Source organism: Sinocyclocheilus rhinocerous, unplaced genomic scaffold, assembly GCF_001515625.1.
Source record: "Sinocyclocheilus rhinocerous isolate Xijiao unplaced genomic scaffold, SAMN03320098_v1.1 scaffold217, whole genome shotgun sequence".
In the NCBI taxonomy this organism is placed as follows: domain Eukaryota; kingdom Metazoa; phylum Chordata; class Actinopteri; order Cypriniformes; family Cyprinidae; genus Sinocyclocheilus; species Sinocyclocheilus rhinocerous.
This window is the reverse complement of record NW_015662752.1, coordinates 57,663-77,014: the sequence shown is the minus strand read 5'-3', so window position 1 is coordinate 77,014 and position 19,352 is coordinate 57,663. Positions and strand designations below refer to the sequence as shown.

Genomic DNA, 19,352 nt, shown 5'->3' with positions numbered 1-19,352 from the left:
TATATATATATATATAAATACACACACATGCATGTATATATTTAAGAAAAATGTTTTTTTAATATATATATATATTTTTTTTTTATTATTTTTTTTTTTTTCCCCCACATCAGTCTACATGCAATTTACTGGTCAGAAATCTGGAATAATTAAGATTTGTTTAATGTTTTTGAAAGAAGTCTCTTCTGCTCATCAACGCTTCATTTATTTGATTAAAAATACAGTAAAACAATAATAATTGTGAAATATTATTACAGTTTAAAATAACCATTTTCTGTTTGAATATATTGTAAAATGTAATTTATTTCTGTGATCAAAGTTGTATTTTCAGCATCATTACTCCAGTCTTCAGTGACACATGATTTTCAGAAATCCATATACTGATTAGCTGCTTAATTATTATTGATGATCAGTTGTTAATAATGGTTCTTCTTCTTCTTATTTTTTCTGCTCAATATTTTTGTGGAAACTGATCATTTTTTTTCTTTGATGAACAGAACCTTCAAAAGAACATAAATGCAATTAAACAAAATAAATGCAGCTAAATGCATCCTTGGTGAGCAAAAGATTCTTTTAAAAACATTTAAAAAATCTGAATTATTCCAAACATTTGACCGGGAGTGTATACACAAAGCGTGCCTATTTTTCTTTTATGAAAAAAAGTGTATGTATGTAAGACTTGACTACATGCATAAAAAGTCTCTTAATATGTGAGATTTGGACATTAAGACTTTCATTCATTTATTGGGATTTAGAAATGTTCACAACTACAGATTGAGTGTTAATAAGTCAGTATCTGGATTTCTATCTGTATATTGTTGTCATACGTGTGCAGGTGTCCACACAGAGCGGTCAGTGTAGCGCGGTTGTCTGGAGGAAGCTGTTTAAGCAGTTTGCGGTACATCTGCAGTCTCTGTTCTTCATCTGACAGAGCTGTGGAGACAACTATACATCAATGCACAACAGTCTTTATATTTAACATGCCATTTATGCATGCATGACAATTCTTTGAGTATTCAAGAAAAAGCTTGAGCAAATACAGTGTAAAGATTCACATCATGAGAGCGGGTGATTTATTGTAGTGATTCGATATGGCCATGACCAATGAACATTTGTGACCCTGGAGCACAAAACCAGTCATAAGGGTCAATTTTTGAAAATTGAGATTATACAACTATTTGAAAATCTGTAATCTGAGGGTGCAAAAAAATCTAAATATTGAGAAAATCATCTTTAAAGTTGTCCAAATGAAGTTCTTAGCTATGCATATTACTAATCAAAAATTAAGTTTTGATATATTTACGGTAGGAAATGTACAAAATATCTTCATGGAACATGATCTTTACTTAATATCCTAATGATTTTTGGCATAAAAGAAAAATCTATAATTTTGACCCATACAATGTATTGTTGGCTATTGCTACAATTATACCCCAGCGACTTGAGACTTGTGCTCCAGGGTTACATTTTAGAAAACTTTAGCACACGAGCAGCGACTTTAGAGAGCAAACAGATAGAACCAGTGAATAGATGTTGATGTGCAATGCAAAGCTGTGTTTTATAGAGAAGTGATGGCTGAGAACAGACGTACCTGCAGCTTTCAGCCAGTGCGGTCTGTGTGCGTTCGGTATGATCTCAAAGCTCTGCCGCAGGATCTGTTTCAGAGCTCCTGAAATGTCCAGGATGGAGAGCTCGTCTGTTTCCAGACGCGTTCCTCTGGGAGAAACGCTCAGAGCATCGACCAGCTTACTGATCTGAGGAGCGACTCCACAGCGCCGATACAAACCTTCCACCTTCAGCCCTGAAACAGACACAGCAATTCTCTTTAAAAGATATTCTAGAATATATTGCAAGCTTTAATATGTGGTCCTGGATGCTGATTGGTCAAAAACACACACTACAGTACCAGCTATGATATAGAACAATTCAATGTTTGATCTTAGTCAGCTTCTCTCTAAAGGAGAGACTGCATTTCATGAATTTACTTCATAGAGTAATGTTTTATTTAAATTTTGTCCTATTTTTTTGTAACGTAGTCCCTAATGAAAAATAAGTATACTTAAGCATACTTTCATTAAGAGTACTTATTACGGTAATAATATAATTTAAAAGAATATTCTTATATGCATCATGCATGTTATTTAAAATTAAATGAAAATGTACTATAGATTTATATTAAATGCAGTTAGTTGAACTTAAGAGTGCTTTATGACCCACTTCAGTACATCTTTTTATGTAATTTCACAATTACGTCTATTGTCTTTGTAATACGGTTAAAGTGTTACTGTGAATTTACTGACAAGCATTCATGATAAACTAAAAGATACTTTAATGTCATTTCTTTTGAAACTTGTATATTTAAGTATATTATAAGTACACATTTATAATGAAGTTACAATTTAGTACATTCAAAATATATTACATGTAATATCAAATAACATCTAATAATTAAGTACTTTACATGTGCCTTAGTATGTTATTAAACTATATAAAATAAGTACTTTAAAGCACAAAAAAATTATTAATTTAAAGCATAATGATTTAAAATGTACTTTAAAACTTGTGACATTACAAACTGCAATTTTTGAAAGTGTACTTTAGTGTGCTCTCTTTAATTACACTTAAGTGGTCTTTTATATTAAATTATCTGCAAGTACAGTTTTTGGTCACACTTTAGTTTGGGGAGCAATTCTCGCTATTAAACGACTATTAACTACGACTTTTGCCTCAATAAACTCCTGATTGGCTGTTTATTAATAGTTAGTAAGGTAGTTGTTAAGTTTAGGTGTGAGGTTTAAGGATTAAGGGATCTAAAATATGAGTATGCAGAATAAGACATTAATATGTGCTTTATAAACAGCTAGTATTCTAGTAATATGCATGCTTATAAGCAACTAGTTTATAGTGAGAATTGCTCCCCAAACTAAAGTGTAACCCAGTTTTTTTTAAAATATACTTTAAAGATTTGAAGTACACTAAAAGTACATATCCATTACAATTAAGCACACTGCTTAACTTGTCGTTAAGCACCTTTTTATTTAAGCAGTAAGGCACCAGGGTTTTACTGTATTGAAATGATCCGAACAGAAGTTGCATGTATTCAGTGCTGTTTTGGTCCAGGACAGGTCGTGACTCACCGTACTGTGTGATGTGAGAGATACACCTGTCTACAGAGCAGGGCACAGATCCTGAGCGCTGCTGTGCATCTGTGCTCGAGCACATGGCCTTCTGCACCAGCTCATGCCACTGCAGACAGCTGTGCTCCAGCTCAAACTGCATATGCAACGTCCTGCAGCAAACACAAGCCTTCAGCCTCCTGATTGGCTGTTTATTAATAGTTAGTAAGGTAGTTGTTAAGTGTACAGCAAGGGTGCAACATACTCATAATTCATAAAGAGAGTTTATATGTTAGAAACCATACATCAATGGAAAGCTTATTTATTCAGCTTTCAGATGATGCATAAATCTCAATTTCACAAAATGGACCCTTATGACTGGTTTTGTGCTCCAGGGTCACATTTGTGATATTCAGCTGCAGATCCGTCATTAAACACTGCTGCTGGTCTCGGGCTCAGAGATGTACCTTTACTTTCACCAAACACTAAAAACGGATCACTTATAGATCCACTTCGATTCTTCTGGGACAGAAAGTTACTGATTACAGATTACATGATGAAAACTGTAGTTAGTAATGCAATCTAGGTTACTCATTTTAGGTGATGTATTCTGGCTACTTTTTAGATGACTTCTTATCTAACTTGTTTACCGTTAAACCATTAAAAATATTCAAAAAAAATTTTTGGGCAAAAAATATTTCACTGTTAGACTTTGCAATCATAATAGTTTTCAAGTAGAATGATATCACTGATGCACATGCTTGTTGTGACCAAATATTTGCAAGTGCTTACGATGCTGTCTACAGCAAGGGTGCAACATACTCATAATTCATAAAGAGAGTTTATATGTTAGTATGTTCAGTAATTACACAATTTTGATTATGTAAACCAACAACATTACAGCAGCATCAGAGTGATGGGTGACTGAATCATAATAAAGAAAACGCTTGATGTGGCTTAATGGACAAAGACAACATTCAGTATACAGTTTATTAAAAATATGTACAGGCAAGCAGATGAATTCTGCTAAACTGCTCATTAAAGCATTTTCTTGAATTCTGCTAAACTGCTCATTAAAGCATTTTCTTTCTAACGGGTTTATATAGGAGGAAAATGCTTTATATTCTGGCCACTTCTTCTGTCTGTACATAGTACAATTTATTAAGAAACTGTATACCTAATTTGGTTTTTTAATGCATTAAAACACATTAAAACATTTCTATGGGAGGAAAACGCTTAATGTGAACCTTGCGTTCTCCCTTTTATATTCTGAGCTCTTCTGCTTGTCTGTACATTGTATGCTTTATTAGTAAGGAGTTAGCTGAATTTGGTCCTCCAGCATCACTGTCTTAAACATTAGCCACGTTAAGCATTATAAAATGTCCCAACTTTCATGCGCATCAGATTGACAGACAAACCACACGCTCTTATTTCAGTGCTGTTGTTTATTTTGTGGATATTTCAGCTAACTTTGGCCGAGATACAACTATTTGAAAATCTGGAATCTGAGGGTGCAAAAAAATCTAAATATTGAGAAAATCATCTTTAAAGTTGTCCAAATGAAGTTCTTAGCAATGCATATTACTAATCAAAAATTAAGTTTTGATATATTTACGGTAGGAAATTTACAAAATATCTTTTTGTGGTGCAGGGTCACATATTTAATTGATTGATTAAAATTATTGCTAGGGACAATTTAGTAGTCACTGGACATTAGTCACCTAATTCTTAGTCTACAGGACACTGACCTTTCAGGAAACTCCAGCAGGATGCAGTTCTCTGAGCGCTGCAGATCTATAGAGAAGATATATTTGTTTCATGGACATTCCTATGACAGTGTTTGATGATCTGATGTGAGATGTGATACTGACGGCAGCGTGTCTGACTGTCCAGAGTCACTGTGTCTGCGCATCCCTGCTTCGTGTGAATGCTCATCTCTCCGTCCTGAAGGGTGCACCACACTTCTGCACACTGCAGCGCTGCACCCTCCCGTATGAACGCTCTGGACACGGCACAGACCCCCAGCAGATCCTCATCCGCCACGGCACCCGCCAGCACAATCTACACACAGCAGCTTCTCGTCAGTCACCGCTGCAGCTTCCCTGCTTCCACTAGCACAGACTCAGAGATGCTGCTTTACCTTCATGATATGCAGCATGTGACTGAGGAGAGCTTCTCGTCCGTCTGCCCAGCAGATCAGTCTGTCTGTCAGCGATAGCACCTCAAACTCATGGGTTTGCCTATGAACAACATGGTAAGCATTATTACACTTCCAGAATAAAATGCATGTTTTGCTCAGCAAAATATTAATAAGAGAACCTTGAAAGAATGGTTTCTGTATTCTCTTCTGTGCACTGAACTGTATTGAATGTGCACTTGTAGTGTACTTCAAATCTTAAAGTAGCCTATATTTAAAAAAAAAACGTACTTGCAGATGATATAAAATGCCACTTAAGTGTACTCAAAGAGAGACACTTTCAGGACTGTTTTTCTTAAAAAGTGCGCTTTGTAATAAATACTTTTTTACTTTAAATACATTTTAAATCATGTTTTAATGATCTTTTCTCATGCTACACTTATTTTGCCGTGTTGACTAACATACTAAAGCACATGTAAACTACTTGATTATAATTTGAGTTGTAGTGGATTATTTAGTATTTCAAGTTAATATATTTTAAATGTGCTAAATTGCAACTTCATCATTATGAAAGTGTAATTACAGATAGATTTAAATAGATGACATATACATGATGAAAACTGTAGTTAGTAATGTAATCTAGGTTACTCATTTTTGTATTCTGGCTACTTTTTAGATTACTTATTATCTAACTTGTTTACCGTTAAACCATTAAAAATATTATTTAATTTATTTTACCCAAAAAATTTCACTGTTAGACTTTGCATTCATAATAGTTTTCAAGTAGAATAATATCACTGATGCACATGCTTGTTATGACCAAATATTTGCAAGTGCTTACGATGCTGTCTACAGCAAGGGTGCAACACAATATGGGGTGCTGTGTGTACATTAATGAGGAAAAAAAATTAACTTAAATGATTTTAGCAAATGGCTGCAATATAACAAAGAGTGAAAAATTTAAGGGGGTCTGAATACTTTCTGTACCCACTGTAAGTACATTTTAGACCATAAATGCTTGTCGGTATATTCACAGTACACTATAATCATATTTCAAAGTTACTAATTATGAAATTACATAAATATATATGTTAGTCCTACTTAAGCGGGTTAAAAAACACTCTATTGCATTTAATGTAAATGTAAAATATAATACACTTAATTTAACCCATTTAATCCAAATTTTTTCTCAGACATGAAAATATCAAAATGATGTGTCATTAGAACCCCTTGAAATAATAATTATTTTTCATATTTGCAGAAAATGCACTAAAACAGCAGTCAGTAACATTATTAGAGCTTTATAAATGAAAACCTTCTATATGGTCACTATTGTGACCGATGGGATTAAATGGGTTTTAATTGTAAACGGCATGTAATTAAGTGTCCAAAACAATACATTCAGTCCAAACTTAAGTATATTATTTTAAACATTATTACCGCAATCTTTTTATAAGCGTGCTACAGTGTGCTTCTTTTTCACAAGGGATTTTCAAGGAAAATCAATATTTTCCGCAAAAAGCTCCCAAATGCACATTATCATTGAAAGCAGCATTACAAAAACTGTCTTTAGAAGACTTCTGCTTCTCATTGAACATAAGCCAGTGCTGAGCTACAGTCCATAGCTATTTATTTTGTCAATCAGACTAAAGCCATTCACACTGCATTATTTTTATAACGAACTAAACAAACACATTAAATTCATAGCCCTTAAATACACAATGTATGCAAACACAGGTTTGTCCATATGTGACCCTGGAGCACAAAAGCAGTCTTAAGTCACTGGGGTATATTTGTAGCAATAGCCAGCAATACATTGTATGGGTCAAAATTATTAATTTTTCTTTTATGCCAAAAATCATTAGGATATTAAATAAAGATCATGTTCCATGAAGATATTTTGTAAATCTCCTACCGTAAATATATCAAAACTTAATTTTTAATTAGTAATATGCATTGCTAAGAACTTCATTTGGACAATTTTAAAGATGATTTTCTCAATATTTAGATTTTTTTGCACCCTCAGATTCCAGATTTTCAAATAGTTGTATCTCAGCCAAATATTGTCCTATCCTAACAAACCATACATCAATGGAAAGCTTATTTATTCAACTTTCAGATGATGCATAAATCTTAATTTCGAAAAATTTACCCTTATGACTGGTTTTGTGCTCCAGGGTCACATATGATAATATCTGTAATGCACGGCTGCATTCATGCGATCCTAACTTTGAGACAGTAAAGAAAGTCATGTCTTTAGCTGATACGGTGTCTTGCTGTTACCCCGCAGAGCAGTCGAACACTGAGATGACCTCTGTCAGATCCAGCACATCACAGGCCGCAGACTCGTTCCCATGCGAGAACAAGAAACGCTCCTCATCCAGCTTTCCATGCAGCTCTTCTACACGTGTGGAAAAAGACAAAGAAAACCCAGCGCTCTCATTTGAATCGAAGTAGTCTGATAAAACGACAGGACAGGCATCTCAGTAGTGCATCTCACCTATCTGCTCCTCTGAATGTCTTGTTTGCTCAAAGTCAGGTGCCTCTTTAAAACAGAGATGAATTAAAATGAACAGAAACTGATTAAAAACAATCCTCAAAAACAATTACACTTATATTAGATAATGAACAAGATAATCAATTGCACTAAAACATGCCCAGGTCACCTAAAAAATAAGCAGACTTTAGCATACTCTTAAAAAGAGTACTTATGAAAATATACTTTAAAATAATATATTTACGTTCCAACTGAATGCAATGTTTCCACACACTTAATTGCATGTTATTTATAATTTTTTAACTCACTTAAGCAGGACTTGAGTACTATATGTAATAGATATGTAATTTCAGAATTACATCTATTGTCTATAATATGTAGACTAAAATATACTTTAATGTCATTTCTGTATGAAATTTGTATATTTAAATCTATATTCTAATTACACGTTTGTAAAGATGAAGCTACAATTTAGTCCATTTAAAATATATTTGCTTTAAATGTAATATTGAAGAAATCAATAAAAACCATGTACTTAGCATGTGCTTTAGTATGTTAGACAACACATCAAAATACAGTGCACTTCTTTAGAGCATGATAAAAGATTATTAAAAGATTATGACTTAAAATGTACTTTAAAGTAAAACTCTGACATTATTATAAAACACACTTTTTAAAGTGTACTTAAGTGTGCTAAGAACCATTCATGAAAGTGTCTCTCTTTAAATACACTTAAGTGACCTTTTATTTCATTAATATTATTTTGGTAACACTTTACAATATGGTTTATTAGTTAACATACTTAGTCAACTACTTTAGTTAACATGAACTAAGAATGAACAACACTTCTACAGCATTTATTCATCTTGCTAATATTAATTTCAACATTTACTAATGCATTATTAAAATCAAAAGTTGTGCTTGTTAACATTAGTTAATGCACTGTGAATTAACACGAACTAACAGTGAACTGTATTTTCATTAACTAACATTAACAAAGATTAATAAATACTGTAATAAATGTACTGTTCATGGTTCGTTCATGTTAGTTAATACTTTAACTAACATTAACTAATGGAACCTTATTGTAAAGTGTTACCATATTTTTAAGTCATTTTTTAAAATATACTTTTAAGATTTGAAGTATACTACAAACATGCATTCAGTACAATTAACCACACTTCTTTTTCACAAGGGCACACTTCAAGATCAAGAAATTTTTTTTTATTTTGAATAAAGAAAAAGAGATTTATTCTAAAGACCATTGAGAAGTTTTGTACTGTGACATTATTTTTACAAAACGCCACAATTATTAGCACCCTATTCTTACGAGTAACAATCTAGCTGAAGTATGTATATACTGTATATATATACTGTGACCCTGGACCACAAAACCAGTCATAAGGGTCAATTTTGTGAAATTATTGTGAATATTGTGAATCAATATTTGGTCGAGATACAACTATTTGAAAATCTGGAATCTTGAGGGTGCAAAAAAATCTAAATATTGAGAAAATCATCTTTAAAGTTGTCCAAATGAAGTTCTTAGCAATGCATATTACTAATCAAAAATTTAGTTTTGATATATTTACGGTAGGACATTTACAAAATATCTTCATGGAACATGATCTTTACTTAATATCCTAATGATTTTTGGCATAAAAGAAAAATCGATAATTTTGACCCATACAATGTATTGTTGGCTATTGCTACAAATATACCCCAGCGACTTAACACTGCTTTTGTGCTGCAGGGTCACAAATATATATATATATATATATATAAATGTCTGAATGCAAATTATCTGATGGCTTTAAAAATAGACTTTAAAAGACCTGGACATGTTCAAAAAGGGGTTCAAATGTGCCATGAAAAAAGCTCAACTAACCCACAAACTCATTATGTCGGAGTAGCTCGGTCTGCAGGGCTTGTCCAGCGCTCTCGGCCTCGCTGACGGCAGACTGAAGCTCGGGATTTGTGGTGCTGCATGAAACTCTGGCTCCAGAGCACAGCAGAGACAGCGTCTCCTCCACATTAGGACCACAGACCACCTCCCGCAGCCTCTGAGGAGCACCAGAGAACACATCAGCATGGGATCGGTCTGAAACCAATCAGCTTCTAGGGAGCTTTGATCACATGCTGACCTGGTCAAGCAGTTTCTGGCTGGTGGCGAGCGGGTGAGCTTTCCGGTACAGTCCTTTGCGGTATTTGGCGAGGATAAACTCCAGCCTCTGATCTGGAGAGACGTCTGGGACGATCTGCTCCGTCGGAGGGATGCTGTGACCCCAAACACTGCTGGCAGCTTTATTGCCATACAGCACAAACAACTGAAAACATGACACGTGTGCATTGGTTGTTACACTTCGGTTTCAAAGCAGATTCAGAATTTTCAATTATCAAACGAATACAATTTCAGCTGTAAAGTGTCATTATTCTGCTCAATTTAGTTCAATGCTGATTCAAATGACAGCGTGGATGTTACAAAGTTGCAAATTCAGATCAACAAAGCAGAAGACAATTCAGCTCAAGTCAGTTCAGTTCAATAACAGTGTAAAGTTCATCAAATGACATCAAATTATGAAACAAATTCAAAGACAAATGTCACAATAGTGTAATTCAGCAAAAAGCGACAGTGGCAAGGTAGTAAAAAGACATTATGACACCCTAAAACACTTTTTTTTGATGATACTACACATTATTTTGAACCAGGGTTATTATAGTTAACTACAATTACAGCTAAAACTAGATGTAAAAACATTTTCTTAACTTGAAATAAAATAAATGTTAACTGTAATAAAATTTAACAAATTTAAACAAGTACCGTTTAGTTTGACTTCATGTACTAAAATGACTAAAGCTAAAACTCTAATAAAAATAAACAAAAACTATATAGATTTAAAAGCAACAAAAACTAGTAAAAATAACAAAACACACAAAATTACTTTAAAATCAACATTAAATCAGAAAATATAAAAGTAAAATCTAATTCAAAATATTTACAAAAACTATAATAGTAACTCAAAGATACTAAAATAACATTAGATTTTTTTTGTCATTTTGTTTTAAATTTTTTTTTAAAGATTTAAAAAAAAAACAAAGTTAGATTAAAGGCAGAGAATGCAACGCCACTGAAGCCTTTTCTTTTCTTTTTAAATTCATGGACACTATTGTATATAAACAAGTCACTTTCTTGTCAAAAAACATGCAAATTAGTATGAATTTAGTATGTATGTAGTATTAGTATGAATTAGAATGTCATTAAAGGAAAAGGCCACACCTCATATAAACCTCAAAAATCCATAATGCTAAAATTAAAGGAGCTGCCAAAGCTGCTGAGAAAAAGAAGGTTGCCGAGGCTTATGAAAAGAAATTCATTTCCAAGCTATTTAAATATTAATATTGAAAACTTTTCAGACCACTGTAAAATAAGTAGAAAATAAAACTGGTCATATAATAGCAGGATGTGACACAGGCATGACAGAACTCACCTGAATTAAAGGCTCTGTCCAAACCTTATTGTCCAGTTTGAGACCTCGCACTTTGGACCTGTTACTGCTCATGGATCGATGTGCGCCTGCGCAGGCCTCACAGATGACCACCAGCAGGTTCACTGACGCCCACTCCGGGTTGGCAGCGCCACAGTCGGCGCAAACTTTATTACAGGGACTCGACCAGAGTCGATGAGCCACCTCGCTGTAGGACAGAGCGCTGCGGATCACTTCATTCAGACGCTCCAGCCACACAGCCGTCTCCTTAGCAGAGTCTGCAGAGAAACTGAACAAACCCATCGGGTTACTCCACGACTGACAGAAAACAAAGCATGCAGAGCACAGAAATGTGGCAAGTAGAGATGAAACGGTGTGAAAATTTCCATTGTAGTGACCAAAATGATCATGGTTATATTATCACGGTGTTGTTGAAATTTGTTGGAAATATTTAAAAAATGACTCATACGCACACTGAAATCATTTAATCAAGTTTTATGTTGAAAACCAACAAATATAATAAGCAGCACTATGCACTTTTTGTTTGCATTAACATTAAAAAATTAGGTAACACTTTATTTTTATATAACACCAATTCTCGCTATTAACTAGTTGCTTATTAGCATGCATATTACTAGCATTTTGGCTGTTTATTAGTACTTATAAAGCACATATTAATGTATTATTCTGCATGACTGTATTTTAGATCCCTTAATCCACACCATACCTAAATTTAACAACTAACTTACTAACTATTAATAAGCAGCAAATTAGGAGTTTGTTCAGAGAAACTCTTAGTTAATAGTGAATATGTGTTCCCTATTCTAAAGTGTTACCCATGTACTACATGTTGAAGCAAATTTTTGACTACAAAAAAAGTTTTATAAAATGATAAACCTTACATTTCAGCCTTTTATCATTTTTAAGAAAAGGATAAGTCAAAATAAAAAACTGCTCCATAAACAATTCTACATAGGCTACCTTATTATCTGAAGTGTTGAAATTTTTTTTGAATGCACATTAGCTTACTTTCCATCCACCGATTTACAACAAAAATTTGGTCCAATTTTTGCATTGGTCTGAACACAAACGGCAGACAGGCTGAATGAAAATGTAAGTCCACTGTCTGACAGCAGGTGAAACAGCAGAAATAGTGCGGTTTCTCTGTAACCGCTGTAAACAAAGCAGCGCTGCGCTAATAAACACTGCTTTATTAGGCATTACATAAAGAGGAAGATGAAAAGAAAATGCCATCGAAACTTTTCTGAAGACACTCGGTTCCCCCTTATGCATTCATAGAATTCATTCATTCATATCATTTCTCTCAGCACTCTGTCTTCAGTCATATTTTTACATGTTGCTGCGCCTGCAAATTTGTTTCTGACAAGCCTCAAATCCATTTTAGAAACTTTCATAAACACCAATGCTGTTTTTCTTTCTTTTTATGTTTTTTTTTTAAATGCTGTGATACTCTGAGCAGAATTTACCGCGGGTGTTTCAAATCGCGATAATCAAATACGGTTTTAATGATAATCGGAATAAACTGTAATACTAACCGTCGGGACTTTTTAGCATGGTTTATCATCAAACCGGTAACCATTTCATCCCTAGTGGTAAGATAAGAAACTTCTTGCTTGTAAAAGGCGAGAAGTGAAGACACTCACTTGAAGGTCCTGTATGGAGTAATGAGACTGAAGCTGTGACGCCCCGTCGTCTTCACAGATGCTATGTTCATAGACACACACATCATGCCAAGACCTACGCTGAAGTCCTGTTAATTCAAACAAGTTCAATTTGCAAACGTTCTTTGTCACTACAGTCCAGCAGAAAAAACATGCATGGTCATTTGTTAAACATATACAACATTTGAAATCATTTCTTTGCTCATAGTCTCAACACACTCTGAACAGTCAATTGTTTCTTCATGCTATTAAACAATATAGTTTCGGGTTCAAGGAGTCATGAACTGAAAAATCAAATTTCCCTTGATCTTTTGACATGTAAGAGGTAATTGTCCCATAAAAACAACCTGTACGTTTCAGAACTCAAAACTTCCTTGTCATCAAAACTGAGTGTTTCAAAGAGAGGGTCAAAAACAGGACAGACAATAGCCTGTTACTTCTAAATTATTTATTATTTACTTCTATTATTATTATTTTTTGATGTAAAAATCAAACAATACAAACACACAAACTGGCTTAGTAACCGTTGTAAAACCAACTGCGTTCCTAACAGCTCTGCTTATCTCTGATCTCTTGAAATCTTCTTGAAAGGTTCACGTTAGTAAGCAGTTTTCCACACCTCTTTGCTGCTGTAAATCCAAAGGGAGTATCCACGGATAGCAGTGTACACCTTTTTCCGTGGGTCTTTCATGATCAGCGGTCCGTGTTGTTTGGGTGCAGTGATCGGTTCCCTTCCACGAATGGCGTAGAGAGACATCAACCAGCTCTGCCGCACAGCTACGACACAGCACAATCACAGGACAGAGCTGAAAGTGATGACTTGATGCTTCAAATAAACCAAATACTAACTCTCAGCTTTAAAGGTGCTGCATGTCATTTTTTGACTGTACTAAAGCATAAAAATAACATAATACATTTGCAGATATTTAGGAAACATGTGCGTTCCGTGTCGGAATGTCTGTTTTTGTTTTGGTCTGTGTGACTCCGCCCACTGCCAGTTTACCCGATAGTATTTCGACAGCTCGGGTTGCCAGTTGGTGGAAAACACAGCGATTGCAGGCATTGAAGCCAACAAACAAACTGAGTCAGAGATTGCTGATTCAACTCGACCTAAAAAGCCTCGGCATCCATTTATAAAGCTCTATGAGCAGAGGCATATTAAAATGCAGATAAAAATGTCAGGCTCGTTGGCTGACATTGTCAGTTGTGCTCATTCCTTTTTGCATCTGGCAACCCACATGAGCGTCAAATCTGAGGAGGAGGAATTTGGACTGCAGTACCCATTTCAACTGCTAGCTGTCAATATTACATACTGCACCTTTAAAAGGACAGTTCACCCAAAAACGAAAATTAGCTGTTAATTTATTCACCCTCAAGCCATCCAAGATGTAGGTGACTGTCTTTCTTCAGTAGAGCAGTAAAGAAGATTTTCAGCTGAAACCGTGGTCCTTGGTGATTCATAAAATGCAAGTCAATGGCTACCGTCACATGAGAGCATTTCAGGCAACACAAAATGAATCCCCGTGGCTCCTGACGATATATTGAAGTCTTGAAACAATCGGTCTGTGCAAGAAACTGAACATCATTTACAACATTATTACCTGTTATCCAGAGCCTCGGGCAAACGGTCCGAAGTGATGTCCGGTTCACAAATGAATCATGCTTTTGAACCGGTTCTTTTTAGTGAACTAGATAAACCAGTTCACCATATCAGATTGAATCATATGAAACAGTCCACGGCTCAAGCAGTTACTCAATCAAAACTCACTACCCAACTAATTATTGGGTGCTTTAATAAAATAATTGTGTATATGCGACATCACTGTGTGATTAAGTAAACAAACTGATGAATCGGTTGTTTGAACCAGTTCACTGAAATTGTCAGAAAGAACCAGTTTGTGGAAAAGACTTCCGCGTTCGCCAGAGGCTGTCGGGGTCCCGTCACCTTCATTGACCTTATTCTTAGTTTAGTGACAGGATCCTGACACTCATGTGAGGCTTTGGGGTTGTTCTCTGGAGTGGACCGTGCGCTCTTTTGTCTTGGTGGATCCTGACACTTCGTTCTAGTTTTGGTTTGGTGTCAGTGTTGGGGTCCTGACATCCATGCTCCGTGCACTTCTGTCTTGCATGTTTCTTGTTCTGTTTGAGCACATCGGTGGATGAAGGTTTGTTTGCCATATGCTCGTCTTTCTTGTCTTATGTGTTTGTGTGAGCACATGGCTTCTGTCATGTTTGTTTGCATGTACCTTATGCACATGGCTTTTTGTTTTGTTTTCTGTGTGCTCTATTGCTCGTCTTAGTCTTGACCCCACCCTTCTTGTTCCCTGATTATTGGTTCAATTACCCCACCTGTCCTTCATTGTTACCTTCCTAATTTCCTTCCCTATTTATTCTCCCTGTGTGCTTTGTCTTGTGCTGGATCGTTTGGTGTTTCTACTTGTAATTGGTAGAAACACCAAATTACAAGTTGTGTTGTGTTTTGCCCTACTTTGGGCCTTTTATTTCCCAGCCCTACTGGCTGTTTTTCTGGGTTTGTCTTACCCAGATTTTGTATTACCTTTTATTTTTTTTGTCAAAGATCTTTTGAGCATCCCGCGTTTGGATTCTGTCTGCATAACCTGACAGATGCTCTGGATTACAGGTAATCATGTTGCAATTAATGTTCAGTTTCTTGCACAGACTGATTGTTTCGCTTCATAAGACCTCAATGTATTGTCAGGAGCCACGGGGATTCATTTTGTGCTGCCTGAAATGCTTTTTTGACTCTCATGTGCCGGTAGCCGCTGACTTGCATTTTATGAATCACCAAGGACCAGTTTCAGCTAAAAATCATCTTTACCGTATACTGAAGAAAAAAAGTCACCTACATCTTGGATGGCCTGAGGGCGAGTAAATTAACAGCAAATTTTCATTTTTGGGTGAACAATTCCTTTAAGAAATGAGAGTTTCCAGTTTCCTACCCTCACTGTGAGCCATAAATTCAAAGTGCTTCTTCTGAAAATGGATGGAGAAGCGTCCTTGATCCTGCTCACGTATGTTGGTGATGCTTGTTACGTGAAAAATATATTCTGTGAATTTGTCCTGGAGCACATTGAAAATGTGGTTACAAAATAAGTATTTGCAATGTATACTTTATTTGTATTAAATGTCATGCCATTATGAAACAACTCACTGTGCGCTTTTTCCACAGTGACATGGCATGTCCATCTAGAGTGGCCCACAGAACATTGTGCCTACAAAACAAATACAAATTTAACACAAATATAAACCTTTTCTTTAGTTTGTACTTGTTACTGTTTGTTCCCTGCAGTCTTACAGTATAATGGGTCTCCTAAAGGCCCTTTCACACCAAATGTGAATGTTCAGCACAAAGATTTTAAATAAAATCTATAAATTCCTATAGCACTAGAAGCGACACCAGACGTGAACACTGAAGTGAAGCTACTTTTGGCGACTGTGTTTTGTGTGTGAGCTTTGGATCATGTGTCTGACACTCAAACTAAAAACCAGCATTGAAGACTATTACTCCTTATTTTAGCAAGGGCTCCAAATGACTCTAATTAAAAAAGAAACTATTTGATCCATAGGCCTAACCCATGATTAGCATTAATATTCCTAAAGCATTGACACTTTCGACTTGTGTGAGATATACGATTTATCCCCATCAGTTTTTCAGTACATATTCTGTACATTTTTACACTTACCTGAAACAATCATTCCTTCAAGACAGTTTTACACTTACATATTCTTTGCATTATATCCCTCGTGAAAAAGACGTACACTTGCACAAATAATATACTTTTAAAAATATCCTTCAGTGCAAATTGAATTCAGGGTTTTTCTTACGCTTAATTGCATGTTTAACTTATTAGTGATTATTGATTTTTTTTTGACCCACTTAATTGGGACTTAAATGCATCTTTATATGTAATTTCAATATTACTTCTACATATATGTGGAAGTTTACAAACTGGATGTAATGTTTTCGAACACTTAACTGCATGTTATTAAACAAATGTATTACAAATTAGTTTAATTTAAGAGTACTTAATTAGGACTTAAATACATCTTTACGTGTAATTTCATAATTGCTTCTATTTTCTTTGAAATAAAGTGTACTGCCAAGTGTATTGCATTTATGGTAAACAAAAATATACTTTATTTAAATGTAATATCAAATAATACACTGCGGTTAACCTATAATCAAGTACTTTTCATGCGCTTTGTCAACACATCAAAATAAGCGTATTTCTTTAAAGCATGACAAATAAGTAAACATAATGATTTAAAATGTAATTTATGAATTAAAACCGTTCATTTGACAGTGCATAGTGCACATTTTAAAATCGCAGTGATTTCAGCCATTTCATTAAGCCTATAAGGCTGCATTTTATATTACTGTTTCACAATGTGCTTGGTGTGAAAGGGCACCTTATTTGTTTAGATTTTATGTACAGATGCTTGATAATATAGTATTCATGATATTTCATGAAATGCATTATTTAATTTAGCCGTTTTAAATGCCTATACTGCAGGAAGTTCTTAAGTTTTTATGTGATTTCAGGGATTGTGTAGCGTTAGTTACTTGCGTCCCTTCCATACGTCGAGCCAGCTGGATTGTGCCACCGCACACTCACTGTGAGACACATCGGCTCTCTGCCGCTGCCCTGATAACGTCTGCTTCTTCCTGCTCACACGAATGGTTGCAGCCCTGCAGCCCAAGAATTCAAGATATTTTAAGACTTTGCCAGTGACTATGTAATTTGTTACATGTCCCCAGGCCATCCGAGATGTAGGTGAGTTTGTTTCTTCATCAGATTTGGAGAAATGTAGCATTGCATCAGTGTCTCAGCAATGGATGCTCTGCAGTGAATGGGTGCCGTCAGAATGAGAGTCCAAACAGCTGATAAAAACATCACAATAATCCACAAGTAATCCACACCACTCCAGTCCATTTTAGTAAATGAAAATGTGTGTTTGTAAGAAACAATTCCATCCTCTTACATCAAAATCTAACCCACATACTGAATTAGAGCTGTTTTGGCTTGTAAACGGTGCTTGATCTGTGCAGATTTCTCTCCTGATTCAGACTCTTATTTCAGCCGGAAGCAACAGTTTGAAGTTACAAATATTTTAATGGATTTGTTTCTTACAAACACGCAGCTTTTGTCTTCTCCAGATGTTAACTGATGGACTGGAGTGGTGTGGATTACTTGTGGATTATTGTGATGTTTTTATCAGCTGTTTGGACTCTCATTCTGACGGCACCCATTCACTGCAGAGGAGCAAGTGATGCAATGCTACATTTCTCCAAATCTGATGAAGAAACAAACTCATCTACATCTTGGATGGCCTGAGTACGAGTACAAATTTTCAGCAAATTTTAATTTTTGGGGGAACTATTCTTTTATTATCACAACGCTAAAAATCTTAAAAATGTGAACTATGACCTCGGCACATGACATTTTAATCATATGGGACATGATCATTTTCTGAGATGTAATCATATTGTACCGTGGTTTATTGGGTCTGTCAGCTTTGTTCTGAAGATCCTGTGATTTAGGAACTTGATGGATCTCTCCATTGGTGCAAATTTCTGTCCGAACATCCATCACCTGATCTGTGAAACTACAAGGAAGAATATAAACACAGCAGTAACCAAAGCCTAACAGGTTTGGCCAAGAAACATGCAAAATGAAATCACAGTTGAGAGAGAAACAGTACTGATGCATTACCTTGCATTGTCTGAATCGTGCAGGTCATTACTGAGCGAGTCTGGAGTCGCAGGGCAGTCATCAGAAGACACTGAATCAGCAGCTCTTGCTGCATCCGGAGATGAACTGGTACTAATGCAGAGAGATTCTGGCCATGGAAGTGTTTCACTGCAGCTGGTTTTAACATCTTGAGGATCAGGGAGTTCAGAGGTGGAACGCAGCTGTTTAGATGAATCGTCCACACTAACTTCATGCTTGATGTCAGTTTCTACTGAGAAAAACAGCAGTCATCATCTTTAGTAAGGGTGTGTCTTTTTGTGGTTGTGAGCAGCAGATGTCCTTTTAAGCCAAAGCGACAGACACCCAAACTATAATTAAAAAGAACAGTTCACCCAAATATAAAACTTCTGTCATTTCAAACTTCTGTCTGAGAACCGATGGCAAACCTGGCAAGATGCATCTTGAAGATAATTAATAATGAATGCTGACTTTAATTTCCTTCCACTGTATGGGTTGAGAAGAGGAGTCATATTGACAACTTTTACACATTTCAGTGGTGTTTTATATATTTGTTGTATATATTTACTATATAAGCTCCATAGCACCTGGTCAACTACACTGCATGCAAAAAAAGTGTGCTTAATTGTATTGAATGTGCGCTTTTGGTGTCTTCAAGTCTTAAAAGTATATTAAAAAAAAAAGCATTTTCAGATCATATAAT

The 19,352-nt window shown here is 35.3% G+C and overlaps 1 protein-coding gene across 1 annotated transcript in view; it reads right to left on the bottom strand.

The window, feature by feature from the left end:
• LOC107728266 (arf-GAP with Rho-GAP domain, ANK repeat and PH domain-containing protein 1) overlaps positions 1-19,091 on the bottom strand; it is a 20,018-nt gene extending 927 nt beyond the window's left edge. Inside the window, exons 1-19 of the mRNA XM_016538382.1 lie at positions 19,067-19,091; positions 18,653-18,902; positions 18,432-18,545; positions 17,503-17,628; positions 16,090-16,150; positions 15,878-15,998; positions 13,537-13,694; positions 12,900-13,006; positions 11,239-11,524; positions 9,895-10,077; positions 9,639-9,813; positions 7,754-7,798; positions 7,537-7,654; positions 5,257-5,356; positions 4,988-5,177; positions 4,865-4,910; positions 3,138-3,289; positions 1,592-1,801; positions 828-933 (exon numbers count right to left, since the gene is read on the bottom strand). Coding sequence (XP_016393868.1) covers positions 828-933; positions 1,592-1,801; positions 3,138-3,289; positions 4,865-4,910; positions 4,988-5,177; positions 5,257-5,356; positions 7,537-7,654; positions 7,754-7,798; positions 9,639-9,813; positions 9,895-10,077; positions 11,239-11,524; positions 12,900-13,006; positions 13,537-13,694; positions 15,878-15,998; positions 16,090-16,150; positions 17,503-17,628; positions 18,432-18,545; positions 18,653-18,902; positions 19,067-19,091 — 2,573 coding nt within the window. The remainder of the gene's footprint in view (positions 1-827; positions 934-1,591; positions 1,802-3,137; positions 3,290-4,864; positions 4,911-4,987; positions 5,178-5,256; positions 5,357-7,536; positions 7,655-7,753; positions 7,799-9,638; positions 9,814-9,894; positions 10,078-11,238; positions 11,525-12,899; positions 13,007-13,536; positions 13,695-15,877; positions 15,999-16,089; positions 16,151-17,502; positions 17,629-18,431; positions 18,546-18,652; positions 18,903-19,066) is intronic.
• Positions 19,092-19,352: the final 261 nt, after the last annotated feature.